Below are 27,760 nucleotides of genomic sequence, written 5' to 3'. Positions count from 1 at the left end.
AACCAGGGCTAAATATAACTCCACAACTCACATAGGTGACTGTGAGGGCGATTGTCTTCTGAGTGTGGGTTGATGAAAGATATTAACTCATGATTCTGTGTGTTACTGCTCTGTATGTAGGAGGGACTCTACACATGCAAACTACACTGCTTGGATTTCAAGCATCCAATGTTAGGCAGCTTGCAGTATTGCTTACATACAACTATACCTCACTCTAGTTAACAGTCAACAGGAGGATTGTTTGCGTGAAGTGAATACAGCTAGCCCAGGTGGATTTGCTTCTGCATGTTGTATGTAGTCATCTGGTGTGGTAAGGCCGCCATCTGGTGGCATCTGCAGGAAGAGCATGTGAGTCAATATCAGTAGCTAGTATTGGCGGTCACCAAAAAATAACTACCCGGTACATCTTTCTGCAGCTAACCAAACTCTGATACATTTCACAAACATAGAAACAGAGTTGGAGTATAAAGTTTTTATTCCATTTCAAGATGCAAGTATAATATGAAACATGTTAGAGAATAAATATGTACAATAAAACTTGAATAAAGAAAGAGAAGCAGGTAAAAGGCAAACCTATCATACAAGAACTCAATAACTCTGACTACTGGAAAAGAAGAAGAAGCCATAACAGACCTTAATGTATTCTGGGAAAGGAGATGAATGATTGTCAACCAAAAGCAGTAAATAAAATGTCAAATCAACTAAACACAAAACGAACGTGTACGCACACAAACCATCAAATAAAGACCTGTTACCATCATTAATTCTGACTGGTGATCAGTGCAGAGTTGATATAATGGCTGACTGCTACCATGTGTCGGCTGTTAAAGAGATGCTGGTGCTGACATCACCATTTCATGGGCTGGGAGCTATCCGTTTGGTCCAAGGAGAAGGATTTGATCATGGATCCAATACTGATGTTGCTATTTTGTGGCAGAATTATATTTCATAAAAAGGTATAAAGTTACTTATGGTTTCACTATCTTACAGGAGACTTGATTCTAGCGATGATAAATAAAAACAAAATCAGACTTCACAGTAGTATAATTTGTTTTTGTTAAATACATCGGCCTACACAGAACAAGAAACAGGAAAATTCTTGTTATTGGAGGCAGTTGCAAAATCAATCAGCCAATTGACCCTCGACCTCTCCATCGATCACAACTGTTGATCGTCACACTGATACATGTACTGTAACCCATAGTGACTTTCAACCAATCAGGGCCTTTATTACATCATAGCCAATAGGCAAAATTTTACTTTTTTACAATCAGTGTTCCATTCACAAACTGTAACCACGGTCACCTCAACCTATCAGCCAATCACAACCTCTCAATACAATATATATGTGAATATACTTTCTCAGAGGCCACTTAGCTTTACCTCTGTAATATAGAAGTTTAAATACTCTCCTGAAATCAGACAACTTCCTAAAAACCATAATGTCACATCACCTCTCTAACATCCATTCAACCGACCATTCTGTGTTCTGAGGAAAGCCTACAGATGGATATATAGAGGATTCTGTGTTCTGAGGAAAGCCTACAGATGGATATATAGAGGATTCTGTGTTCTGAGGAAAGCCTACAGATGGATATATAGAGGATTCTGTGTTCTGAGGAAAGCCTACAGATGGATATATAGAGGATTCTGTGTTCTGAGGAAAGACTACAGATGGATATATAGAGGATTCTGTGTTCTAAGGAAAGCCTACAGATGGATATATAGAGGAAAGAAATAAGGAACAGAGCAGTCGTCCAAAAACTCTACAACTCAACTTGATACGCTATGATAACGCATCATCACATCCTTAACAAGAATAAGCCTATAGTAAGTTCTGCAGGCAGCTGAAAATGAGTGTCAATGAATGAATGATCCTTTTGAGATCGCTCTCTCTCAGGAGGTAGGATGGGGGATTTACAGGGGTCCTGGGGTAGCAGGTAGCTACTGTAGCTCAAAGGGGCTCCACTTTGCCTGGGGCCTGGGGGTTTCCAGAAACAGGATGGGGGATCAAAAGAAGATCTGCTTGGCATCTGACGGGTTCTGCTCCATGGGACAGTAGGGGCATTTCAGTCTGAGGAGATGGAAGACAGAGTTAGACATATACAGACCGGCAGGAGAGTTTAACCACAGAGTTCCACAGGTCTGACTGTCAATGGTTGAGTGCCTGTTTGTCTGCCTGTCTGTCTGTCAACCTGGATCAGACTCACTTTCCAGCGTTGGTGAGTTTGTTGAGGGCGTCTCTGGAGATGACGTGTCCACAGATGAGCTTCATGGGAGGGTTGCTCTCTGACGTCTGCTGCCGGAGGATGGGACATGCGAACACGGAGTGGTACCAGCACTTCTTCCCCAGGTCTATCTCAATCTGGAGGGAGGGGAGACATTACCCTTCTATGACAACCTTCATTAATAATCCATTATAAATGGTTATAGTATTATACATGTCATTTTCTATTTATTTTATGAATAGTTATGAATAACAATTATTGCTTTTAAATGCTAATAAATACTCTTGAGGATTCACCACCCAGAGAAAGTCATGAGAGCATAGAAAGGGAGACTTACAGGCAGCTCGTCCTTGTGTGTCCAGACTCCGCTACACTGTCTCTGTTCAATCACCTGTTTGATGTTCATCAGGACTGGTAGAGCCATGCAGCCTGACGCAAAACTGACAGAGAATACCATTCAACACAGAGAAACAGACATGGAAATCACAGACACAGTTGAAGTCGGAAGTTTACATACACCTTAGCCAAATAAATTTAAAAACTCTGTTTTTCACAATTCCTGACACTTAATCCAAGTAAAAAAAAAACTGTCTTAGGTCAGTTAGGCTCACCACTTTATTTTAAGAATGTGAAATGTCAGAATAATTGTAGCGAGAGTGATTTATTTCAGCTTTTATTTCTTTCATCACTTTCCCAGTGGGTCAGAAGTTTACATTCTACCAAATACTAATTGAGTGTATTGCCTTTAAATTGATTTAACTTGGGTCAAACGTTTCAGGTAGCCTTCCACAAGCTTCCCACAATAAGTTGGGTAAATTTTGGCTTGTCCCTCCCTCCGAGCTGGTGCAACTGAGTCAGGTTTGTAGGCCTCCTTGCTCGCACACGCTTTTTCAGTTCTGCCCACAAATTTTCTATAGGATTGAGGCCAGGGCTTTGTGATGGCCTCTCCAATACCTTGACTTTGTTGTCCTTAAGCCATTTTGCCACAACTTTGGAAGTATGCTTGGGGTAATTGTCCATTTGGAAGACCCATTTGCGACCAAGCTTTAACTTCCTGACTGATGTCTTGAGATGTTGCTTCACTATATCCACATAATTTTCCTTCTTCACGATGCCATCTATTTTGTGAAGAGCACCAGTCCCTCCTGCAGCAAAGCACCCCCACAACATGACGCTGCCGCCCCCGTTCTTCACGGTTGGGATGGTGTTCTTCGGCTTGCAAGCCTCCCCCTTTTTCCTCCAAACATAACGATGGTCAATATGGCCAAAGAGTTCTATTTTTGTTTCATCAGACCATAGGACATTTCTTCATAAAGTACGATCTTTGTCCCCATGTGCAGTTGCGAACAGTAATCTGGCTTTTTTTATGGCGGTTTTGGAGCAGTGGCTTCTTCCTTGCTGAGAGGCCTTTCAGGTTATGTCGATATAGGACTCGTTTTACTGTGGATGTAGATACTTTTGTACCTGTTTCCTCCAGCATCTTCACAAGGTCCTTTGCTGTTGTTCTGGGATTGATTTGCACTTTTTGCACCAAAGTACGTTCATCTCTAGGAGACAGAAAGCGTCTTCTTCCTGAGCGGTATGACGGCTGCATGGTCCCATGGTGTTTATACTTGCGTACTATTGTTTGTACAGATGAACGTGGTACCTTCAGGCATTTGGAAATTGCTCCCAAGGATGAACCAGACTTGTGGAGTTCTACAATTTTTTTTCTGAGGTCTTGGCTGATTTCTTTTGATTTTCCCATGATGTCAAGCAAAGAGGCACTGAGTTTGAAGGTAGGCCTTCAAATACATCCACAGGTGCACCTCCTATTGACTAAAATGATGTCAATTAGCCTATCAGAAGCTTCTAAAGCCATGACAATTTTCTGGAATTTTCCAAGCTGTTTAAAGGCACAGTCAACTTAGTGTATATATACCTCTGACCCACTGGAATTGTGATTCAGTGAATTATAAGTGAAATAATCTGTCTGTAAACAATTGTTGGAAAAATTACTTGTGTCATGCACGAAGTAGATGTCCTAACCGACTTGCCAAAACTATAGTTTGTTAACAAGAAATTTGTGAAGTGGTTGAAAAACAAGTTTTAATGACTCCAACCTAAGTGTATGTAAACTTCTGACTTCAACTGTACATACTGCAGTGAAAAACAATGACAACGAATCTTACTATCAGCGTTATACTGCTGTGTGTGTCTGTGTGTGTCTAACCTGACACTGAGAGGTGACTCTACAGATAGCCCCAGCAGAGCGCAGGCGTCCCTGGTGAAGCTGTTACAGATGTCAGCCCACTGGTTGGTCTCTAGCAGAGAGCGGTAGGGAGAGTTCTCTATGCCGTGCCGCAGGTACACCAGACTACCCATGAGGATCTGGATGTCTGGGGGAGAGGAGACACTGCTATAATGGGTGTCTGGAGGGAGAGGTCTGGGGGAGAGGAGGCAGTTGTCATGGAGGAGGGAGGAAGGATGTCTGGGGGAGAGGAGACAGTGTTATTCAGGATGTCTGGGGGAGAGGAGACACTGTTATACAGCATGTCTGTGGGAGACAGTGGTCATGGAGGAGGGAGGAAGGTGTCCATTCACAGACTATTGGAACAGATCATTAGTCAGTCAGCTGGTAAGAAAAATAAGCTATGAAGTCCTGTAAGAAAGCTATTGAGAAAACAATAAGGGTTTCTTATTGGACAGGTAGTTCCTCCCTGTTTCAGTAAAAAAAAAAATATATATATATATGTTTGGTGCCTAATGAACATCCCTGTCAAAAAGCTCTTCAAGATCACCAGGAGCCCCCAACCAGGGTGTCAGACAAACAGTCCTTACCTCTCTTCAAGATCACCAGGAGCCCCCAGCCAGGGTGTCAGACAAACAGTCCTTACCTCTCTTCAAGATCACCAGGAGCCCCCAGCCAGGGTGTCAGACAGACAGTCCCTACCTCTCTTCAAGATCACCAGGAGCCCCCAGCCAGGGTGTCAGACAGACAGTCCCTACCTCTCTTCAAGATCACCAGGAGCCCCCAGCCAGGGTGTCAGACAGACAGTCCCTACCTCTCTTCAAGATCACCAGGAGCCCCCAGCCAGGGTATGTCTGTCCCTACTTCTGGTGCTGTGAGGTGAAGGACTGTTAGTGCCTACATTCAGACCATCATATACCTGCTGCCTAAAATTCTATCTGTCCCACCCTGCTGACCTGAACAGGGCCCAAGCTGTCTGTGTTCCTACCTCTCTGGTGCTGTGAGGCGAAGGGCTGGAAGTGCCTGGCGTACTGTAGCGCCTCCAGCTGGTTGGTGATGCCTCCGTTTAACAGGCTGATGAAGTAGAGGCGGTGCAGCTTGAACTCCAGGGTACTGTTCAGGTCCAGCAGGCGCTGCCGGTTTGTTACTGCCCACCTGGAGCCAGGGAGAGAGAGGATTGTAATCATTAGTGCACACCGTAGCAAACAGTTGTAAACTGAAAACAATAATTTCTATTGGACAAATTCAGGTAGGTCCCTCCCTGTTTCCTTCTGTTTGGCTCCTAGTGAATAGACCCCAATTCAATCAATTCAGGAAATTCTAACTGACCTTTAACCCTGGCATTTCAGATCTCAATTGTGTTCACTACTCTCAAGTTAATCAGTTACTGAATGGCTGAAAATGATCAAAGAGGGGTTTGATTCACATTCAACTACACACAGAGAGGAGGTACAGTACATACTCTAGTGCTGGTCTGAGGTCAGTATATAACAGAGAGGAGGTACAGTACATACTCTAGTGCTGGTCTGAGGTCAGTATATAACAGAGAGGAGGTACAGTACATACTCTAGTGCTGGTCTGAGGTCAGTATATAACAGAGAGGAGGTACAGTACATACTCTAGTGCTGGTCTGAGGTCAGTATATAACAGAGAGGAGGTACAGTACATACTCTAGTGCTGGTCTGAGGTCAGTATATAACAGAGAGGAGGTACAGTACATACTCTAGTGCTGGTCTGAGGTCAGTATATAACAGAGAGGAGGTACAGTACATACTCTAGTGCTGGTCTGAGGTCCTGCATCCTCAAGGCCTCCAGGATCCTGTTGAGTTCCAAGAATGGCTGCTTCATGCTCATGTCAATCACTACTCCAGACTCCTGGGAGATACACAAACAACAGAGAAGCCAGGCAGTTTTAATGCATATGAAATATACCAAATGTCTTCCATTCTATTTCTGGGGACCAACAGGGTGTGCAAGCTTTTGTTTCATCTCAGCTGTTCACCTGACATAGGTCCTCTGCCACGCTCAGCATGCCTTGTCTGTACAGGTGTTCCACAATGGTCTCACTCAGGTACTTCTGTCTCTCAGGTGAGTCCCACACTGTCTCTGCCACCACTGCACTCACCTCTGCATCAAAGTTCTACAGAAACACAGCCAGGAAACAACCAAAGGATAACAAGATATAAAACACACAGAATCTGCGTGTGTTTTTTTGACACAACAATCAGTTGTGTCATCATCTTTTCTAAAATGTAAAGATTCTACAATGAAAGCATTTATTGGGAAACTCTTACCCTGTCGATAGCTTTGCCGACTTTGGAGACACTGCCGTGGATGTCCTTGTGTCTGGAGGCCAGCAGCTGTACTGTTTCTTTAATGTTCTTACAACACTGGGCCATCGTCTGAGACAGCACTGAAAGATCTGCATCTTGTACCCCTGAAGGAGAGCCATATATTTAGAGAGTTGGTACATTGAGGTTTCTGCATTGTGATTGACATGACACAAAACTTTATGGCAGCCATGTTGGCGCCGTAGAAATATAATGACTTATACCATGCCATTGTTGAATACTCGTTTCTGATTGGCTTGAAGGATATTCTAGAGCGTGCATTCATTCCCTATAACACACGGTATATTTGCACAGTGGAATTCAATGGCTATAGTTCATTCTTACATGTTCTATGTTTGAGCTGCTTTTGAATACATAGCCCCTCGTTGATTATCCTTTACATATTTCTATGGTTATCAACCCCATTTCATGGGAACATTTTAACAATGCTATGTAACAGAATGTCTAGAATTAGAACGATATTCAAGTGATGTCTCTGCTCTGAAGGAGACAGCAATCTGGTTAAAACAAATCAGAACATTACAAGTTTAAAAAGGCTAAAAGCAGTCTTGTTGAATGTACATAAAGAAACCTTTGATTCACTTCTGTGCCTGAACCCTCACGAGTCAAGGCACGCAACCGGAGAAAAACAAGATTTCATTTCTCTAGGGCCAAATTGTTTAAATAACTTCAATTGCATAATGTTCCGTGCTTTAGTTGTACTCCTGCATCACATTCCTCGAATATGGGGCCTGTAACAGTGTGTGCAGGTATCTTTCATTCTTTCACCATGCACCTGCAAATGGCTTGATGACTTGAGTGGACACTACGTCTAAACTAGAGCGTGTAGATGGCTCTGCCTTACCGAATGTAACCAGCTGTCCCCGTAGCTCACAGACGCTGCGTAGTAGTTCGTCCAGCCGTTCCTCTGACTGGTGTCCGTACATGACGAACCTATGGAGCACCTTCTCCAGCTCCCGCTCCACACACGCACACTGCTCCATACCTAGACTGGGACTCTACCGCATTCACTACCACCTGGGAGAGACAAGACATATGGAACTAGGCCTAGGTCAGTGGTCCTCAAACCTCTCCCCGGGAACCACCAGACATTTCACAATATTGTTGTAGCCCTGAACCAGCTCACCTGATTCATCTAGTCAAGGGCCGGAACCAGCTCACCTGACTCACCTAGTCAAAGGCTTGATGATTCGTTGAACCAGGTGTGCTAGCTCTGGAATATAGCAAATACATAGAACAACTAGGGGTCCCCGAGTAGAGGGTTGACAGGTCACAGACAATAGCTCAACATTTTGCAATCCTCCCATTACCCCTACAGTGTTGTTTCACTACTGGTATAACTGATTTAGCCTAACCGGTCAACAAAATCCTTTATTAGTTGAATCAGATTTGCTAGAGCCTAAAGTGTGCAGTGGCACAGTATTCATAATCATTGACAGGCAACAGAAAATATGAAAGAAGACCAATCTATTCTAGATCAACAAGTGCAGATCAGTTGTTAGGCCTGAATGTGTTGGTCTCATTGACACATTAGGCATCCCTGCTGTATACATTTGAAAAACATTGCTTAGCAACTTTCCTCTTCTCTTCATAAAATATCAAAACTTTTCTTTTGAATTTTTCATCTGACAAATAAAAGTACTTGCTATAGTACGAAGCAAAACATACTATAAACCAGCGGCTACTTTTGGAACCGTTTTGCTCGCTGAAGCTAATAGGCCCTGTCCATAGCCTCAAGCCCTCAACCAATGACATTCGACTGCAAAACAGGGTTTGAACGGTATGCTAACTAGCCAAATCGTTTGTTGTCACTTTGTTTGAGTCAAGTAGCTCGCTAAAGACTAACAATCTAGCCAGCTATGTTCTTGTTACTTACTAAACTGACAACAAATCTCTGATAACAGCTATGGTAGCAAATATCAAGTTAGCTACGCTAGCTAAGCTGACTAGCCATATCCACAACAATATTAACAGGACTAAGCCAGCTAGCTTGGCTAGTTGTTATCTAGCTGTATAAGACGTCGTATCAAACACCACTTGGTTACAATGGCGATTATCATACAGCGAGAAATCCTAATGGCAACTGAGACATGTTGGTGAGTAAGTTAGCTAGCTACGTTTGTCGCATAACGTAAACAAACAGCTAGCTAACGGTAATGTAAACCTAGCATGGACCGAAGCTGTTTGTTTGACTTGGCAATAATGGTGTATTTTAATCGATTGCATAGTTAGAAAGACAGCCAGATTGTCCAAATATTTTTTCAATTCTCAAATATATCAACGACATGTCAGAAAATATCAAAATAAGTTAAAATAACAACATAAAACGTCAACATAAACACCACTTACCTGTCGTGACAGCTATTCTCCACCAGTCGTCCTTTGATCTGCGGAACTTCCTTCCTGTGTAGCATGTCTCGGATTTTCATAATAAAAGTACTGTAGTTACTTTACCCATGAATATAATGTTCTTAGACTACATTCAATGTTTCAGTTTTTACAGAGTGTAAAGATACTATGTTTTCAGAGTTCCATCCTCTGATACATAATCATGTATGCCTATAAAACAAGTAAAATGTAGGTTTCAAAGTGATAGCATTTGATTCCAATATTAAATTGTCTCACAATAGCCTACAAGTTTATTGCGAACCCCAGGTGGTGCTGTATGGACGGTTATGAATGGAGATCTATGGCCAGATTGCAGACCTATGGTGAAGACAGGTGTGTGGCTTGGAGCTGCCCAGGGGATTTCCCACCTGTGATATAGCTATCTGGTAATGACCCCAGACCATCATTGATGTAAAATGCACACGCACACACACACACACACACACACACACACACATGCACACACACACACACACACTCACTCACTCACACACACACACACACACACACACACACACACACACACACACACACACACACACACACACACACACACACACACACACACACACACACACACACACACACACACACACACACACACACACACCATAATTATGCATGTAGATTACTGAAAGTCACTCATGAGACATGTCTCAATTATTCATGTAATCAATAAATTCAAGGTCTCAATTCCGTTGCTTCAATAACTTGCATTACCACATACTGAGTGTATCAAAATAAAGAAAAGTCTTGCACTAGGGATTCTGTGGTAAAGCTAATCAGTGGCGATTTTAGCATGTCAATCTTGGTGGGGCAAACTCCCCAAATTGTGTTTAGATGCATGCCAGCAAAGACCTACACAACACTAAACAATACACTAATGCACTTTAACAGTGACAAACAGTGCCTACATAAAGCCAACACCTTACCACTGCTGCACCTGGCTATCAGAGGAGTCTTCTCTGGCAGCGAAACATTTCCTTCAGCCTCATTTACTGCCTTTTACAAAAACATAGCTGATATGGCTGACTTGCTTAAACAAATGTGCTTTCTACTGACAATTGAGATGTACAAACTATGGCATAAGGGGACGACGAGCGGATAAGAGGCAATCCGTAATTTTGATTAAGACATTAATGAGGCCACTTTGCTGTAGGTGCATGGTGGTCAAACAAGTAAGGGGTGTACCACAGATTAGAGAAACACTAGTAAGTAAGATAAGTGTTGTTCTCTGCAGCTCTGTTTGTAGAGTATGGCTCTTGCAACGCCATTATAGTGAGTTTGATTCCCTGAACCACCCATACGTAAACATTGATGCAAGCTTGACTGTAAATGGCTTTGGATAAGAGTTTCTGCTAAATGGCATTTGATATTATTATATTAGGATATCTGTACAAGTCAAATTAACTCCAATTGATCTCGTCTTTCACTCCTTATGATCTAAACCTGCATAATCACACTTCACAACAGACGATTGGAGGGATTTTTGCATGGGATCTTTCTAGAAGGCGCAATGAAACCCCCAATTGGCTAGATTACAGTCATGCACATAAATCCTTACACACAGTGACAGATTCACAAACCACAATTACACCCCAAAAAGGACAACAAACTAGGGCAGTTGAAAAAAGACAGAATTGAAATGTAACCCTACTGGTTTCTATTCCGTCCTGTTTGTCATGAATACTAAGGGGTTGGTTGGTTCTAAAATACCCTCCATTCAGTCCTGTTTGTCATGAATACTAAGGGGTTGGTTGGTTCTAAAATACCCTCCATTCAGTCCTGTTTGTCATGAATACTAAGGGGTTGGTTTGTCATTAAATACCCTCCATTCAGTTCTGTTTGTCATGAATACTAAGGGGTTGGTTTGTCATTAAATACCCTCCATTCAGTCCTGTTTGTCATGAATACTAAGGGGTTGGTTGGTTCTAAAATACCCTCCATTCAGTCCTGTTTGTCATGAATACTAAGGGATTGGTTGGTTCTAAAATACCCTCCATTCAGTCCTGTTTGTCATGAATACTAAGGGGTTGGTTGGTTCTAAAATACCCTCCATTCAGTCCTGTTTGTCATGAATACTAAGGGGTTGGTTGGTTCTAAAATACCCTCCATTCAGTCCTGTTTGTCATGAATACTAAGGGATTGGTTTGTCATTAAATACCCTCCATTCAGTCCAGTTTGTCATGAATACTAAGGGGTTGGTTTGTCATTAAATACCCTCCATTCAGTCCTGTTTGTCATGAATACTAAGGGGTTGGTTGGTTCTAAAATACCCTCCATTCAGTCCTGTTTGTCATGAATACTAAGGGGTTGGTTTGTCATTAAATACCCTCCATTCAGTCCTGTTTGTCATGAATACTAAGGGGTTGGTTTGTCATTAAATACCCTCCATTCAGTCCTGTTTGTCATGAATACTAAGGGATTGGTTTGTCATTAAATACCCTCCATTCAGTCCTGTTTGTCATGAATACTAAGGGGTTGGTTTGTCATTAAATACCCTCCATTCAGTCCTGTTTGTCATGAATACTAAGGGGTTGGTTGGTTCTAAAATACCCTCTATTCAGTCCTGTTTGTCATGAATACTAATGGGTTGGTTTGTCATTAAATACCCTCCATTCAGTCCTGTTTGTCATGAATACTAAGGGGTTGGTTGGTTCTAAAATACCCTCCATTCAGTCCTGTTTGTCATGAATACTAAGGGGTTGGTTTGTCATTAAATACCCTCCATTCAGTCCTGTTTGTCATGAATACTAAGGGATTGGTTTGTCATTAAATACCCTCCATTCAGTCCTGTTTGTCATGAATACTAAGGGGTTGGTTGGTTCTAAAATACCCTCCATTCAGTCCTGTTTGTCATGAATACTAAGGGGTTGGTTGGTTCTAAAATACCCTCTATTCAGTCCTGTTTGTCATGAATACTAATGGGTTGGTTTGTCATTAAATACCCTCCATTCAGTCCTGTTTGTCATGAATACTAAGGGGTTGGTTTGTCATTAAATACCCTCCATTCAGTCCTGTTTGTCATGAATACTAAGGGGTTGGTTGGTTCTAAAATACCCTCCATTCAGTCCTGTTTGTCATGAATACTAAGGGGTTGGTTGGTTCTAAAATACCCTCCATTCAGTCCTGTTTGTCATGAATACTAAGGGGTTGGTTTGTCATTAAATACCCTCCATTCAGTCCTGTTTGTCATGAATACTAAGGGATTGGTTGGTTCTAAAATACCCTCCATTCAGTCCTGTTTGTCATGAATACTAAGGGGTTGGTTGGTTCTAAAATACCCTCCATTCAGTCCTGTTTGTCATGAATACTAAGGGATTGGTTGGTTCTAAAATACCCTCCATTCAGTCCTGTTTGTCATGAATACTAAGGGGTTGGTTGGTTCTAAAATACCCTCCATTCAGTCCTGTTTGTCATGAATACTAAGGGGTTGGTTGGTTCTAAAATACCCTCCATTCAGTCCTGTTTGTCATGAATACTAAGGGATTGGTTTGTCATTAAATACCCTCCATTCAGTCCTGTTTGTCATGAATACTAAGGGGTTGGTTGGTTCTAAAATACCCTCCATTCAGTCCTGTTTGTCATGAATACTAAGGGGTTGGTTTGTCATTAAATACCCTCTATTCAGTCCTGTTTGTCATGAATACTAAGGGATTGGTTGGTTCTAAAATACCCTCCATTCAGTCCTGTTTGTCATGAATACTAAGGGGTTGGTTGGTTCTAAAATACCCTCCATTCAGTCCTGTTTGTCATGAATACTAAGGGGTTGGTTGGTTCTAAAATACCCTCCATTCAGTCCTGTTTGTCATGAATACTAAGGGATTGGTTGGTTCTAAAATACCCTCCATTCAGTCCTGTTTGTCATGAATACTAAGGGGTTGGTTTGTCATTAAATACCCTCTCATGAGACTTGGCCTTGGTTTATCACAGCCCAAAGATAGGAGCACAGGAAATAAACACAGCCATATGAGTTTACTGTCTGAGGGGGAAATGAAGTATATTAGACCAGACTGAGACTGCTGCACCCAACCTTATACTGAACCTACCTGACAATATGTTAGTACATGTATTACTTCACTAGATCACTTTATGACAACATACATGATAGGAACAATGCACACTACTATGATGAGCATTTCTATAACAGTGCAGGATGTAGCCAGAAGTCTGGTGTTTGGGTGGGTGGGTGGGTGGGTGGGTGGGTGGGTATTGTATTGCTGTTAATAGAGTAGGTGCAGTTTTGTATTGGAGACGAAGTGGCTGCTGTGGTTAAAGTCCCTCCATAGTCGAGGTGCGAGGTGAGAGAGAGAGAGAGAGAGAGTGAGAGTGAGAGTGAGAGAGATGAGAGAGAGAGAGAGAGAGAGAGAGAGAGAGAGAGAGAGAGAGAGAGAGAGAGAGAGAGAGAGAGAGAGAGAGAGAGAGAGAGAGAGAGAGAGAGAGAGAGAGAGAGAGAGAGAGCATCCAAGAGATTATCTGACCATACGGTATGCCTGAATTTAATGTAATACATGGACAAAAGTTAACAGTTATCTGGCTCACAATTTCCCTTCCATGTTGTGTCTGATAGTGACAGTGGTTCACTCCTCCTCCCATGTTGTGTCTGATAGTGACAGTGGTTCACTGTTCCTCCCATGTTGTGTCTGATAGTGACAGTGGTTCACTGTTCCTCCCATGTTGTGTCTGATAGTGACAGTGGTTCACTGTTCCTCCCATGTTGTGTCTGATAGTGACAGTGGTTCACTGTTCCTCCCATGTTGTGTCTGATAGTGACAGTGGTTCACTGTTCCTCCCATGTTGTGTCTGATAGTGACAGTGGTTCACTGTTCCTCCCATGTTGTGTCTGATAGTGACAGTGGTTCACTGTTCCTCCCATGTTGTGTCTGATAGTGACAGTGGTTCACTGTTCCTCCCATGTTGTGTCTGATAGTGATAGTGGTTCGCTGTTCCTCCCATGTTGTGTCTGATAGTGACAGTGGTTCACTGTTCCTCCCATGTTGTGTCTGATAGTGACAGTGGTTCACTGTTCCTCCCATGTTGTGTCTGATAGTGATAGTGGTTCACTGTTCCTCTCATGTTGTGTCTGATAGTGACAGTGGTTCACTGTTCCTCCCATGTTGTGTCTGATAGTGATAGTGGTTCACTGTTCCTCCCATGTTGTGTCTGATAGTGACAGTGGTTCACTGTTCCTCCCATGTTGTGTCTGATAGTGACAGTGGTTCACTGTTCCTCCCATGTTGTGTCTGATAGTGACAGTGGTTCACTGTTCCTCCCATGTTGTGTCTGATAGTGATAGTGGTTCACTGTTCCTCCCATGTTGTGTCTGATAGTGACAGTGGTTCACTCCTCCTCCCATGTTTTGTCTGATAGTGACAGTGGTTCACTGTTCCTCCCATGTTGTGTCTGATAGTGACAGTGGTTCACTGTTCCTCCCATGTTGTGTCTGATAGTGACAGTGGTTCACTGTTCCTCCCATGTTGTGTCTGATAGTGATAGTGGTTCACTGTTCCTCCCATGTTGTGTCTGATAGTGACAGTGGTTCACTGTTCCTCCCATGTTGTGTCTGATAGTGACAGTGGTTCACTGTTCCTCCCATGTTGTGTCTGATAGTGACAGTGGTTCACTGTTCCTCCCATGTTGTGTCTGATAGTGACAGTGGTTCACTGTTCCTCCCATGTTGTGTCTGATAGTGACAGTGGTTCACTGTTCCTCCCATGTTGTGTCTGATAGTGACAGTGGTTCACTGTTCCTCCCATGTTGTGTCTGATAGTGACAGTGGTTCACTGTTCCTCCCATGTTGTGTCTGATAGTGACAGTGGTTCACTGTTCCTCCCATGTTGTGTCTGATAGTGACAGTGGTTCACTGTTCCTCCCATGTTGTGTCTGATAGTGATAGTGGTTCGCTGTTCCTCCCATGTTGTGTCTGATAGTGACAGTGGTTCACTGTTCCTCCCATGTTGTGTCTGATAGTGACAGTGGTTCACTGTTCCTCCCATGTTGTGTCTGATAGTGATAGTGGTTCACTGTTCCTCTCATGTTGTGTCTGATAGTGACAGTGGTTCACTGTTCCTCCCATGTTGTGTCTGATAGTGATAGTGGTTCACTGTTCCTCCCATGTTGTGTCTGATAGTGACAGTGGTTCACTGTTCCTCCCATGTTGTGTCTGATAGTGACAGTGGTTCACTGTTCCTCCCATGTTGTGTCTGATAGTGACAGTGGTTCACTGTTCCTCCCATGTTGTGTCTGATAGTGATAGTGGTTCACTGTTCCTCCCATGTTGTGTCTGATAGTGACAGTGGTTCACTCCTCCTCCCATGTTTTGTCTGATAGTGACAGTGGTTCACTGTTCCTCCCATGTTGTGTCTGATAGTGACAGTGGTTCACTGTTCCTCCCATGTTGTGTCTGATAGTGACAGTGGTTCACTGTTCCTCCCATGTTGTGTCTGATAGTGATAGTGGTTCACTGTTCCTCCCATGTTGTGTCTGATAGTGACAGTGGTTCACTGTTCCTCCCATGTTGTGTCTGATAGTGACAGTGGTTCACTGTTCCTCCCATGTTGTGTCTGATAGTGACAGTGGTTCACTGTTCCTCCCATGTTGTGTCTGATAGTGACAGTGGTTCACTGTTCCTCCCATGTTGTGTCTGATAGTGACAGTGGTTCACTCCTCCTCCCATGTTGTGTCTGATAGTGACAGTGGTTCACTGTTCCTCCCATGTTTTGTCTGATAGTGACAGTGGTTCACTGTTCCTCCCATGTTGTGTCTGATAGTGACAGTGGTTCACTGTTCCTCCCATGTTGTGTCTGATAGTGACAGTGGTTCACTGTTCCTCTCATGTTGTGTCTGATAGTGACAGTGGTTCACTGTTCCTCCCATGTTGTGTCTGATAGTGACAGTGGTTCACTCCTCCTCCCATGTTGTGTCTGATAGTGACAGTGGTTCACTCCTCCTCCCATGTTTTGTCTGATAGTGACAGTGGTTCACTGTTCCTCCCATGTTGTGTCTGATAGTGACAGTGGTTCACTGTTCCTCCCATGTTGTGTCTGATAGTGACAGTGGTTCACTGTTCCTCCCATGTTGTGTCTGATAGTGACAGTGGTTCACTGTTCCTCCCATGTTGTGTCTGATAGTGACAGTGGTTCACTGTTCCTCCCATGTTGTGTCTGATAGTGACAGTGGTTCACTGTTCCTCCCATGTTGTGTCTGATAGTGACAGTGGTTCACTCCTCCTCCCATGTTGTGTCTGATAGTGACAGTGGTTCACTGTTCCTCCCATGTTGTGTCTGATAGTGACAGTGGTTCACTCCTCCTCCCATGTTGTGTCTGATAGTGACAGTGGTTCACTGTTCCTCCCATGTTGTGTCTGATAGTGACAGTGGTTCACTGTTCCTCTCATGTTGTGTCTGATAGTGACAGTGGTTCACTGTTCCTCCCATGTTGTGTCTGATAGTGACAGTGGTTCACTGTTCCTCCCATGTTGTGTCTGATAGTGACAGTGGTTCACTGTTCCTCTTATGTTGTGTCTGATAGTGACAGTGGTTCACTGTTCCTCCCATGTTGTGTCTGATAGTGACAGTGGTTCACTGTTCCTCCCATGTTGTGTCTGATAGTGACAGTGGTTCACTGTTCCTCCCATGTTGTGTCTGATAGTGACAGTGGTTCACTGTTCCTCCCATGTTGTGTCTGATAGTGACAGTGGTTCACTGTTCCTCCCATGTTGTGTCTGATAGTGACAGTGGTTCACTGTTCCTCCCATGTTGTGTCTGATAGTGACAGTGGTTCACTGTTCCTCCCATGTTGTGTCTGATAGTGATAGTGGTTCGCTGTTCCTCCCATGTTGTGTCTGATAGTGACAGTGGTTCACTGTTCCTCCCATGTTGTGTCTGATAGTGACAGTGGTTCACTGTTCCTCCCATGTTGTGTCTGATAGTGATAGTGGTTCACTGTTCCTCTCATGTTGTGTCTGATAGTGACAGTGGTTCACTGTTCCTCCCATGTTGTGTCTGATAGTGATAGTGGTTCACTGTTCCTCCCATGTTGTGTCTGATAGTGACAGTGGTTCACTGTTCCTCCCATGTTGTGTCTGATAGTGACAGTGGTTCACTGTTCCTCCCATGTTGTGTCTGATAGTGACAGTGGTTCACTGTTCCTCCCATGTTGTGTCTGATAGTGATAGTGGTTCACTGTTCCTCCCATGTTGTGTCTGATAGTGACAGTGGTTCACTGTTCCTCCCATGTTGTGTCTGATAGTGATAGTGGTTCACTGTTCCTCTCATGTTGTGTCTGATAGTGACAGTGGTTCACTGTTCCTCCCATGTTGTGTCTGATAGTGACAGTGGTTCACTGTTCCTCCCATGTTGTGTCTGATAGTGACAGTGGTTCACTGTTCCTCCCATGTTGTGTCTGATAGTGACAGTGGTTCACTCCTCCTCCCATGTTGTGTCTGGTAGTGACAGTGGTTCACTGTTCCTCCCATGTTTTGTCTGATAGTGACAGTGGTTCACTGTTCCTCCCATGTTGTCTCTGATAGTGACAGTGGTTCACTGTTCCTCCCATGTTGTGTCTGATAGTGACAGTGGTTCACTGTTCCTCTCATGTTGTGTCTGATAGTGACAGTGGTTCACTGTTCCTCCCATGTTGTGTCTGATAGTGACAGTGGTTCACTGTTCCTCCCATGTTGTGTCTGATAGTGACAGTGGTTCACTCCTCCTCCCATGTTGTGTCTGATAGTGACAGTGGTTCACTCCTCCTCCCATGTTTTGTCTGATAGTGACAGTGGTTCACTGTTCCTCCCATGTTGTGTCTGATAGTGACAGTGGTTCACTGTTCCTCCCATGTTGTGTCTGATAGTGACAGTGGTTCACCCATCCTCCCATGTTGTGTCTGATAGTGACAGTGGTTCACTGTTCCTCCCATGTTGTGTCTGATAGTGACAGTGGTTCACTGTTCCTCCCATGTTGTGTCTGATAGTGACAGTGGTTCACTGTTCCTCCCATGTTGTGTCTGATAGTGACAGTGGTTCACTCCTCCTCCCATGTTGTGTCTGATAGTGACAGTGGTTCACTGTTCCTCCCATGTTGTGTCTGATAGTGACAGTGGTTCACTCCTCCTCCCATGTTGTGTCTGATAGTGACAGTGGTTCACTGTTCCTCCCATGTTGTGTCTGATAGTGACAGTGGTTCACTGTTCCTCTCATGTTGTGTCTGATAGTGACAGTGGTTCACTGTTCCTCCCATGTTGTGTCTGATAGTGACAGTGGTTCACTGTTCCTCCCATGTTGTGTCTGATAGTGACAGTGGTTCACTCTTCCTCCCATGTTGTGTCTGATAGTGACAGTGGTTCACTGTTCCTCTTATGTTGTGTCTGATAGTGACAGTGGTTCACTGTTCCTCCCATGTTGTGTCTGATAGTGACAGTGGTTCACTGTTCCTCCCATGTTTTGTCTGATAGTGACAGTGGTTCACTGTTCCTCCCATGTTGTGTCTGATAGTGACAGTGGTTCACTGTTCCTCCCATGTTGTGTCTGATAGTGACAGTGGTTCACTGTTCCTCCCATGTTGTGTCTGATAGTGACAGTGGTTCACTGTTCCTCCCATGTTGTGTCTGATAGTGACAGTGGTTCACTGTTCCTCCCATGTTGTGTCTGATAGTGATAGTGGTTCACTGTTCCTCCCATGTTGTGTCTGATAGTGACAGTGGTTCACTGTTCCTCCCAAGTTTTGTCTGATAGTGACAGTGGTTCACTGTTCCTCCCATGTTGTGTCTGATAGTGATAGTGGTTCACTCCTCCTCCCATGTTGTGTCTGATAGTGATAGTGGTTCACTGTTCCTCCCATGTTGTGTCTGATAGTGATAGTGGTTCACTGTTCCTCCCATGTTGTGTCTGATAGTGATAGTGGTTCACTGTTCCTCCCATTTTGTGTCTGATAGTGATAGTGGTTCACTGTTCCTCTCATGTTGTGTCTGATAGTGACAGTGGTTCACTGTTCCTCCCATGTTGTGTCTGATAGTGACAGTGGTTCACTGTTCCTCCCATGTTGTGTCTGATAGTGATAGTGGTTCACTGTTCCTCTCATGTTGTGTCTGATAGTGACAGTGGTTCACTGTTCCTCCCATGTTGTGTCTGATAGTGACAGTGGTTCACTGTTCCTCCCATGTTGTGTCTGATAGTGACAGTGGTTCACTGTGCTCTAACACAATGTGTAATGTCTGCCTGGTGATATCTATGTGTATTTATAACGTGTCATAAAATAATGTACGCCAGTTTACTGTAGGAGAATCTGACAAACCATGGCAACCAAACCAACTACTGTCCCCTGGCTGTCTGTCTGCTGAGGTCTCTGGTCCAGAATAAAACTATAGTTGGAGAGGATAGCTACGGGTGTAGGATGACATCGCCGCTTATACTTAAGTGATGATCTAGGATCAGTTTTGATACTTGCATCCTAATGTTTAAGTCTGATGAAGCTGATGAAGAGTAAACTGATCCTAGGCCTGTGGTTAGAGACAGAGTCTGCCCAAGATGTCCAGGGGAAGGAGATCTCTCTGCCCCCTGACATAACGTTACTGCTGTAATGCTCCCTCAGTCAATGTCTGAATTCCAAATGGCTCCCTATTCCTTATCTAGTGCACTACTTTGGAACAGGCTCTGGTCAAAGTTAGTGCACTACTTTGGAACAGGCTCTGGTCAAAAGTAGTACTCTATATAAGGAATAGGGTGCCTTTTTGTACTAAAGCACCCTGTCATTATGTTGCCATGAATGAGACCAGCGATCAAGGAGGTTCCACTGGCTGTGCTGAATCAGTAAGAGGTTAGTCCCAGAGAGACCACTGCTTTATTGGGTTAGTCCCAGAGAGACCACTGCTTTACTGGGTTAGTCCCAGAGAGACAACTGCTTTATTGAGTTAGTCCCAGAGGGAACACTGCTTTTTGGGTTAGTCCCAGAGGGAACACTGCTTTACTGGGTTAGTCCCAGAGAGACCACTACTTTATTGAGTTAGTCCCAGAGAGAACACTGCTTTATTGGGTTAGTCCCAGAGAGACCACTGCTTTATTGAGTTAGTCCCAGAGGGAACACTGCTTTTTGGGTTAGTCCCAGAGGGAACACTGCTTTACTGGGTTAGTCCCAGAGAGACCACTACTTTATTGAGTTAGTCCCACAGAGAACACTGCTTTATTGGGTTAGTCCCAGAGAGAACACTGCTTTACTTGGTTAGTCCCAGAGAGACCACTGCTTTATTGGGTTAGTCCCAGAGAGAACACTGCTTTACTGGGTTAGTCCCAGAGAGACCACTGCTTTATTGGGTTAGTCCCAGAGGGAACACTGCTTTATTAAGTTAGTCCCAGAGGGAGCACTGCTTTACTGGGTTAGTCCCAGAGAGACCACTGCTTTATTGGGTTAGTCCCAGAGAGAACACTGCTTTATTGGGTTAGTCCCAGAGAGAACACTGCTTTACTGGGTTAGTCCCAGAGAGACCACTGCTTTATTGGGTTAGTCCCAGAGAGAACACTGCTTTACTGGGTTAGTCCCAGAGAGACCACTGCTTTATTGGGTTAGTCCCAGAGGGAACAGTGCTTTATTGGGTTAGTCCCAGAGGGAACACTGCTTTACTGGGTTAGTCCCAGAGAGACCACTGCTTTATTGGGTTAGTCCCAGAGGGAACACTGCTTTATTGGGTTAGTTCCAGAGAGAACACTGCTTTACTGGGTTAGTCCCAGAGGGACCAATGCTTTATTGGGTTAGTCCCAGAGGGAACACTGCTTTATTGGGTTAGTTCCAGAGGGAACACTGCTTTATTGGGTTAGTCCCAGAGGGAACACTGCTTTATTGGGTTAGTTCCAGAGAGAACACTGCTTTACTGGGTTAGTCCCAGAGAGACCAGTGCTTTATTGGGTTAGTCCCAGAGAGAACACTGCTTTACTGGGTTAGTCCCAGAGGGAACACTGCTTTATTGGGTTAGTCCCAGAGGTACCAATGCTTTATTGGGTTAGTCCCAGAGAGAACACTGCTTTATTGGGTTAGTCCCAGAGGGAACACTGCTTTATTGGGTTAGTCCCAGAGAGACCACTGCTTTATTGGGTTAGTCCCAGAGAGAACACTGCTTTATTGGGTTAGTTCCAGAGAGACCACTGCTTTATTGGGTTAGTCCCAGAGAGACCACTGCTTTATTGGGTTAGTCCCAGAGGGAACACTGCTTTATTGGGTTAGTCCCAGAGGGAACACTGCTTTATTGGGTTAGTCCCAGAGGGAACACTGCTTTATTGGGTTAGTCCCAGAGGGAACACTGCTTTATTGGGTTAGTCCCAGAGAGAACACTGCTGTACTGGGTTAGTCCCAGAGAGACCACTGCTTTATTGGGTTAGTCCCAGAGAGAACACTGCTTTACTGGGTTAGTCCCAGAGAGACCACTGCTTTATTGGGTTAGTCCCAGAGGGACACTGCTTTATTGGGTTAGTCCCAGAGGGAACACTGCTTTACTGGGTTAGTCCCAGAGAGACCACTGCTTTATTGGGTTAGTTCCAGAGGGAACACTGCTTTATTGGGTTAGTCCCAGAGCGAACACTGCTTTACTGGGTTAGTCCCAGAGGGAACACTGCTTTATTGGGTTAGTCCCAGAGAGAACACTGCTTTACTGGATTAGTCCCAGAGAGACCACTGCTTTATTGGGTTAGTTCCAGAGAGACCACTGCTTTATTGGGTTATTTCCAGAGAGACCACTGCTTTATTGGGTTAGTCCCAGAGGGAACACTGCTTTATTGGGTTAGTCCCAGAGCGAACACTGATTTATTGGGTTAGTCCCAGAGGGAACACTGCTTTATTGGGTTAGTCCCAGAGAGAACACTGCTTTATTGGGTTAGTCCCAGAGGGAACACTGCTTTATTGGGTTAGTCCCAGAGAGAACACTGCTTTATTGGGTTAGTCCCAGAGAGAACACTGCTTTACTGGGTTAGTCCCAGAGAGACCACTGCTTTATTGGGTTAGTCCCAGAGAGAACACTGCTTTACTGGGTTAGTCCCAGAGAGACCACTGCTTTATTGGGTTAGTCCCAGAGGGAACACTGCTTTATTGGGTTAGTCCCAGAGGGAACACTGCTTTACTGGGTTAGTCCCAGACAGACCACTGCTTTATTGGGTTAGTCCCAGAGGGAACACTGCTTTATTGGGTTAGTTCCAGAGAGAACACTGCTTTACTGGGTTAGTCTCGGAGGGACCAATGCTTTATTGGGTTAGTCCCAGAGGGAACACTGCTTTATTGGGTTAGTCCCAGAGGGAACACTGCTTTACTGGGTTAGTCCCAGAGGGAACACTGCTTTATTGGATTAGTCCCAGAGAGAACACTGCTTTACTGGGTTAGTCCCAGAGAGACCACTGCTTTATTGGGTTAGTTCCAGAGAAACAACTGCTTTATTGGGTTAGTTTCAGAGGGAACACTGCTTTATTGGGTTAGTCCCAGAGGGAACACTGCTTTATTGGGTTAGTCCCAGAGAAAACACTGCTTTACTGGGTTAGTCCCAGAGAGACCAGTGCTTTATTGGGTTAGTCCCAGAGAGAACACTGCTTTACTGGGTTAGTCCCAGAGGGAACACTGCTTTATTGGGTTAGTCCCAGAGGGACCAATGCTTTATTGGGTTAGTCCCAGAGAGAACACTGCTTTATTGGGTTAGTCCCAGAGGGAACACTGCTTTATTGGGTTAGTCCCAGAGAGACCACTGCTTTATTGGGTTAGTCCCAGAGAGAACACTGCTTTATTGGGTTAGATCAAGAGAGACCACTGCTTTATTGGGTTAGTCCCAGAGAGACCACTGCTTTATTGGGTTAGTCCCAGAGGGAACACTGCTTTTTTGGGTTAGTCCCAGAGGGAACACTGATTTATTGGGTTAGTCCCAGAGGGAACACTGCTTTATTGGGTTAGTCCCAGAGAGAACACTGCTTTATTGGGTTAGTCCCAGAGGGAACACTGCTTTATTGGGTTAGTCCCAGAGAGAACACTGCTTTATTGGGTTAGTCCCAGAGAGAACACTGCTTTACTGGGTTAGTCCCAGAGAGACCACTGCTTTATTGGGTTAGTCCCAGAGAGAACACTGCTTTACTGGGTTAGTCCCAGAGAGACCACTGCTTTATTGGGTTAGTCCCAGAGGGAACACTGCTTTATTGGGTTAGTCCCAGAGGGAACACTGCTTTACTGGGTTAGTCCCAGAGAGACCACTGCTTTATTGGGTTAGTTCCAGAGGGAACACTGCTTTATTGGGTTAGTCCCAGAGGGAACACTGCTTTATTGGGTTAGTCCCAGAGAGAACACTGCTTTACTGGGTTAGTCCCAGAGAGACCAGTGCTTTATTGGGTTAGTCCCAGAGAGAACACTGCTTTATTGGGTTAGTCCCAGAGGGAACACTGCTGTTTTGGGTTAGTCCCAGAGAGAACACTGCTTTATTGGGTTAGTCCCAGAGAGAACACTGCTTTACTGGGTTAGTCCCAGAGAGACCACTGCTTTATTGGGTTAGTCCCAGAGAGAACACTGCTTTACTGGGTTAGTCCCAGAGAGACCACTGCTTTATTGGGTTAGTCCCAGAGGGAACACTGCTTTATTGGGTTAGTCCCAGAGGGAACACTGCTTTACTGGGTTAGTCCCAGAGAGACCACTGCTTTATTGGGTTAGTTCCAGAGGGAACACTGCTTTATTGGGTTAGTCCCAGAGCGAACACTGCTTTACTGGGTTAGTCCCAGAGGGAACACTGCTTTATTGGATTAGTCCCAGAGAGAACACTGCTTTACTGGGTTAGTCCCAGAGAGACCACTGCTTTATTGGGTTAGTCCCAGAGAGAACACTGCTTTATTGGGTTAGTCCCAGAGAGAACACTGCTTTACTGGGTTAGTCCCAGAGGGAACACTGCTTTATTGGGTTAGTCCCAGAGGGAACACTGCTTTATTGGGTTAGTCCCAGAGAGAACACTGCTTTATTGGGTTAGTCCCAGAGAGAACACTGCTTTACTGGGTTAGTCCCAGAGAGACCACTGCTTTATTGGGTTAGTCCCAGAGAGAACACTGCTTTACTGGGTTAGTCCCAGAGAGACCACTGCTTTATTGGGTTAGTCCCAGAGGGAACACTGCTTTATTGGGTTAGTCCCAGAGGGAACACTGCTTTACTGGGTTAGTCCCAGAGAGACCACTGCTTTATTGGGTTAGTTCCAGAGGGAACACTGCTTTATTGGGTTAGTCCCAGAGGGAACACTGCTTTATTGGGTTAGTCCCAGAGAGAACACTGCTTTACTGGGTTAGTCCCAGAGAGACCAGTGCTTTATTGGGTTAGTCCCAGAGAGAACACTGCTTTATTGGGTTAGTCCCAGAGGGAACACTGCTGTTTTGGGTTAGTCCCAGAGAGAACACTGCTTTATTGGGTTAGTCCCAGAGAGAACACTGCTTTACTGGGTTAGTCCCAGAGAGACCACTGCTTTATTGGGTTAGTCCCAGAGAGAACACTGCTTTACTGGGTTAGTCCCAGAGAGACCACTGCTTTATTGGGTTAGTCCCAGAGGGAACACTGCTTTATTGGGTTAGTCCCAGAGGGAACACTGCTTTACTGGGTTAGTCCCAGAGAGACCACTGCTTTATTGGGTTAGTTCCAGAGGGAACACTGCTTTATTGGGTTAGTCCCAGAGCGAACACTGCTTTACTGGGTTAGTCCCAGAGGGAACACTGCTTTATTGGATTAGTCCCAGAGAGAACACTGCTTTACTGGGTTAGTCCCAGAGAGACCACTGCTTTATTGGGTTAGTTCCAGAGAAACAACTGCTTTATTGGGTTAGTTTCAGAGGGAACACTGCTTTATTGGGTTAGTCCCAGAGGGAACACTGCTTTATTGGGTTAGTCCCAGAGAGAACACTGCTTTACTGGGTTAGTCCCAGAGAGACCATTGCTTTATTGGGTTAGTCCCAGAGAGAACACTGCTTTACTGGGTTAGTCCCAGAGGGAACACTGCTTTATTGGGTTAGTCCCAGAGGGACCAATGCTTTATTGGGTTAGTCCCAGAGAGAACACTGCTTTATTGGGTTAGTCCCAGAGGGAACACTGCTTTATTGGGTTAGTCCCAGAGAGACCACTGCTTTATTGGGTTAGTCCCAGAGAGAACACTGCTTTATTGGGTTAGATCCAGAGAGACCACTGCTTTATTGGGTTAGTCCCAGAGAGACCACTGCTTTATTGGGTTAGTCCCAGAGGGAACACTGCTTTTTTGGGTTAGTCCCAGAGGGAACACTGATTTATTGGGTTAGTCCCAGAGGGAACACTGCTTTATTGGGTTAGTCCCAGAGAGAACACTGCTTTATTGGGTTAGTCCCAGAGAGAACACTGCTTTATTGGGTTAGTCCCAGAGAGAACACTGCTTTACTGGGTTAGTCCCAGAGAGACCACTGCTTTATTGGGTTAGTCCCAGAGAGAACACTGCTTTACTGGGTTAGTCCCAGAGAGACCACTGCTTTATTGGGTTAGTCCCAGAGGGAACACTGCTTTATTGGGTTAGTCCCAGAGGGAACACTGCTTTACTGGGTTAGTCCCAGAGAGACCACTGCTTTATTGGGTTAGTTCCAGAGGGAACACTGCTTTATTGGGTTAGTCCCAGAGGGAACACTGCTTTATTGGGTTAGTCCCAGAGAGAACACTGCTTTACTGGGTTAGTCCCAGAGAGACCAGTGCTTTATTGGGTTAGTCCCAGAGAGAACACTGCTTTATTGGGTTAGTCCCAGAGGGAACACTGCTGTTTTGGGTTAGTCCCAGAGAGAACACTGCTTTATTGGGTTAGTCCCAGAGAGAACACTGCTTTACTGGGTTAGTCCCAGAGAGACCACTGCTTTATTGGGTTAGTCCCAGAGAGAACACTGCTTTACTGGGTTAGTCCCAGAGAGACCACTGCTTTATTGGGTTAGTCCCAGAGGGAACACTGCTTTATTGGGTTAGTCCCAGAGGGAACACTGCTTTACTGGGTTAGTCCCAGAGAGACCACTGCTTTATTGGGTTAGTTCCAGAGGGAACACTGCTTTATTGGGTTAGTCCCAGAGCGAACACTGCTTTACTGGGTTAGTCCCAGAGGGAACACTGCTTTATTGGGTTAGTCCCAGAGAGAACACTGCTTTACTGGGTTAGTCCCAGAGAGACCACTGCTTTATTGGGTTAGTTCCAGAGAGACCACTGCTTTATTGGGTTAGTTCCAGAGAGACCACTGCTTTATTGGGTTAGTCCCAGAGGGAACACTGCTTTATTGGGTTAGTCCCAGAGCGAACACTGATTTATTGGGTTAGTCCCAGAGGGAACACTGCTTTATTGGGTTAGTCCCAGAGAGAACACTGCTTTATTGGGTTAGTCCCAGAGGGAACACTGCTTTATTGGGTTAGTCCCAGAGAGAACACTGCTTTATTGGGTTAGTCCCAGAGAGAACACTGCTTTACTGGGTTAGTCCCAGAGAGACCACTGCTTTATTGGGTTAGTCCCAGAGAGAACACTGCTTTACTGGGTTAGTCCCAGAGAGACCACTGCTTTATTGGGTTAGTCCCAGAGGGAACACTGCTTTATTGGGTTAGTCCCAGAGGGAACACTGCTTTACTGGGTTAGTCCCAGAGGGAACACTGCTTTATTGGGTTAGTCCCAGAGGGACCAATGCTTTATTGGGTTAGTCCCAGAGAGAACACTGCTTTATTGGGTTAGTCCCAGAGGGAACACTGCTTTATTGGGTTAGTCCCAGAGAGACCACTGCTTTATTGGGTTAGTCCCAGAGAGAACACTGCTTTATTGGGTTAGATCCAGAGAGACCACTGCTTTATTGGGTTAGTCCCAGAGAGACCACTGCTTTATTGGGTTAGTCCCAGAGGGAACACTGCTTTTTTGGGTTAGTCCCAGAGGGAACACTGATTTATTGGGTTAGTCCCAGAGGGAACACTGCTTTATTGGGTTAGTCCCAGAGAGAACACTGCTTTATTGGGTTAGTCCCAGAGGGAACACTGCTTTATTGGGTTAGTCCCAGAGAGAACACTGCTTTATTGGGTTAGTCCCAGAGAGAACACTGCTTTACTGGGTTAGTCCCAGAGAGACCACTGCTTTATTGGGTTAGTCCCAGAGAGAACACTGCTTTACTGGGTTAGTCCCAGAGAGACCACTGCTTTATTGGGTTAGTCCCAGAGGGAACACTGCTTTATTGGGTTAGTCCCAGAGGGAACACTGCTTTATTGGGTTAGTCCCAGAGGGAACACTGCTTTACTGGGTTAGTCCCAGAGAGACCACTGCTTTATTGGGTTAGTTCCAGAGGGAACACTGCTTTATTGGGTTAGTCCCAGAGGGAACACTGCTTTATTGGGTTAGTCCCAGAGAGAACACTGCTTTACTGGGTTAGTCCCAGAGAGACCACTGCTTTATTGGGTTAGTTCCAGAGGGAACACTGCTTTATTGGGTTAGTCCCAGAGGGAACACTGCTTTATTGGGTTAGTCCCAGAGAGAACACTGCTTTACTGGGTTATTCCCAGAGAGACCAGTGCTTTATTGGGTTAGTCCCAGAGAGAACACTGCTTTATTGGGTTAG

The 27,760-nt window shown here is 44.8% G+C and overlaps 1 protein-coding gene across 3 annotated transcripts; it reads right to left on the bottom strand.

Moving 5' to 3' along the window:
* Positions 1-457: 457 nt before the first annotated feature.
* Positions 458-9,245, bottom strand: LOC129858414 (E3 ubiquitin-protein transferase RMND5B-like). Of its 3 annotated transcripts, none has more exons than XM_055927619.1 (11): positions 9,159-9,215; positions 7,936-8,022; positions 7,654-7,826; positions 6,753-6,895; positions 6,461-6,598; positions 6,233-6,333; positions 5,447-5,613; positions 4,441-4,606; positions 2,566-2,668; positions 2,211-2,365; positions 458-2,074 (listed from the first exon to the last, which is right to left on the bottom strand). In XM_055927619.1, the coding sequence occupies exons 3-11, from the start codon at positions 7,790-7,792 to the stop codon at positions 2,011-2,013; spliced, it is 1,176 nt and encodes a 391-aa protein (XP_055783594.1). In that variant the 5' UTR covers positions 7,793-7,826; positions 7,936-8,022; positions 9,159-9,215; the 3' UTR covers positions 458-2,010. The 3 variants fall into 3 exon arrangements, with proteins under 3 accessions (XP_055783594.1, XP_055783595.1, XP_055783593.1); XM_055927620.1 differs by having other exon boundaries at positions 7,980-8,022; positions 9,159-9,204; XM_055927618.1 differs by lacking the exon at positions 7,936-8,022 and having other exon boundaries at positions 9,159-9,245.
* Between the last annotated feature and the right edge of the window lie 18,515 nt (positions 9,246-27,760).

The sequence above is a fragment of the Salvelinus fontinalis genome, chromosome 6 (assembly GCF_029448725.1).
Source record: "Salvelinus fontinalis isolate EN_2023a chromosome 6, ASM2944872v1, whole genome shotgun sequence".
Lineage (NCBI taxonomy): Eukaryota > Metazoa > Chordata > Actinopteri > Salmoniformes > Salmonidae > Salvelinus > Salvelinus fontinalis.
This window is presented reverse-complemented; position numbering and strand designations above follow the sequence as displayed.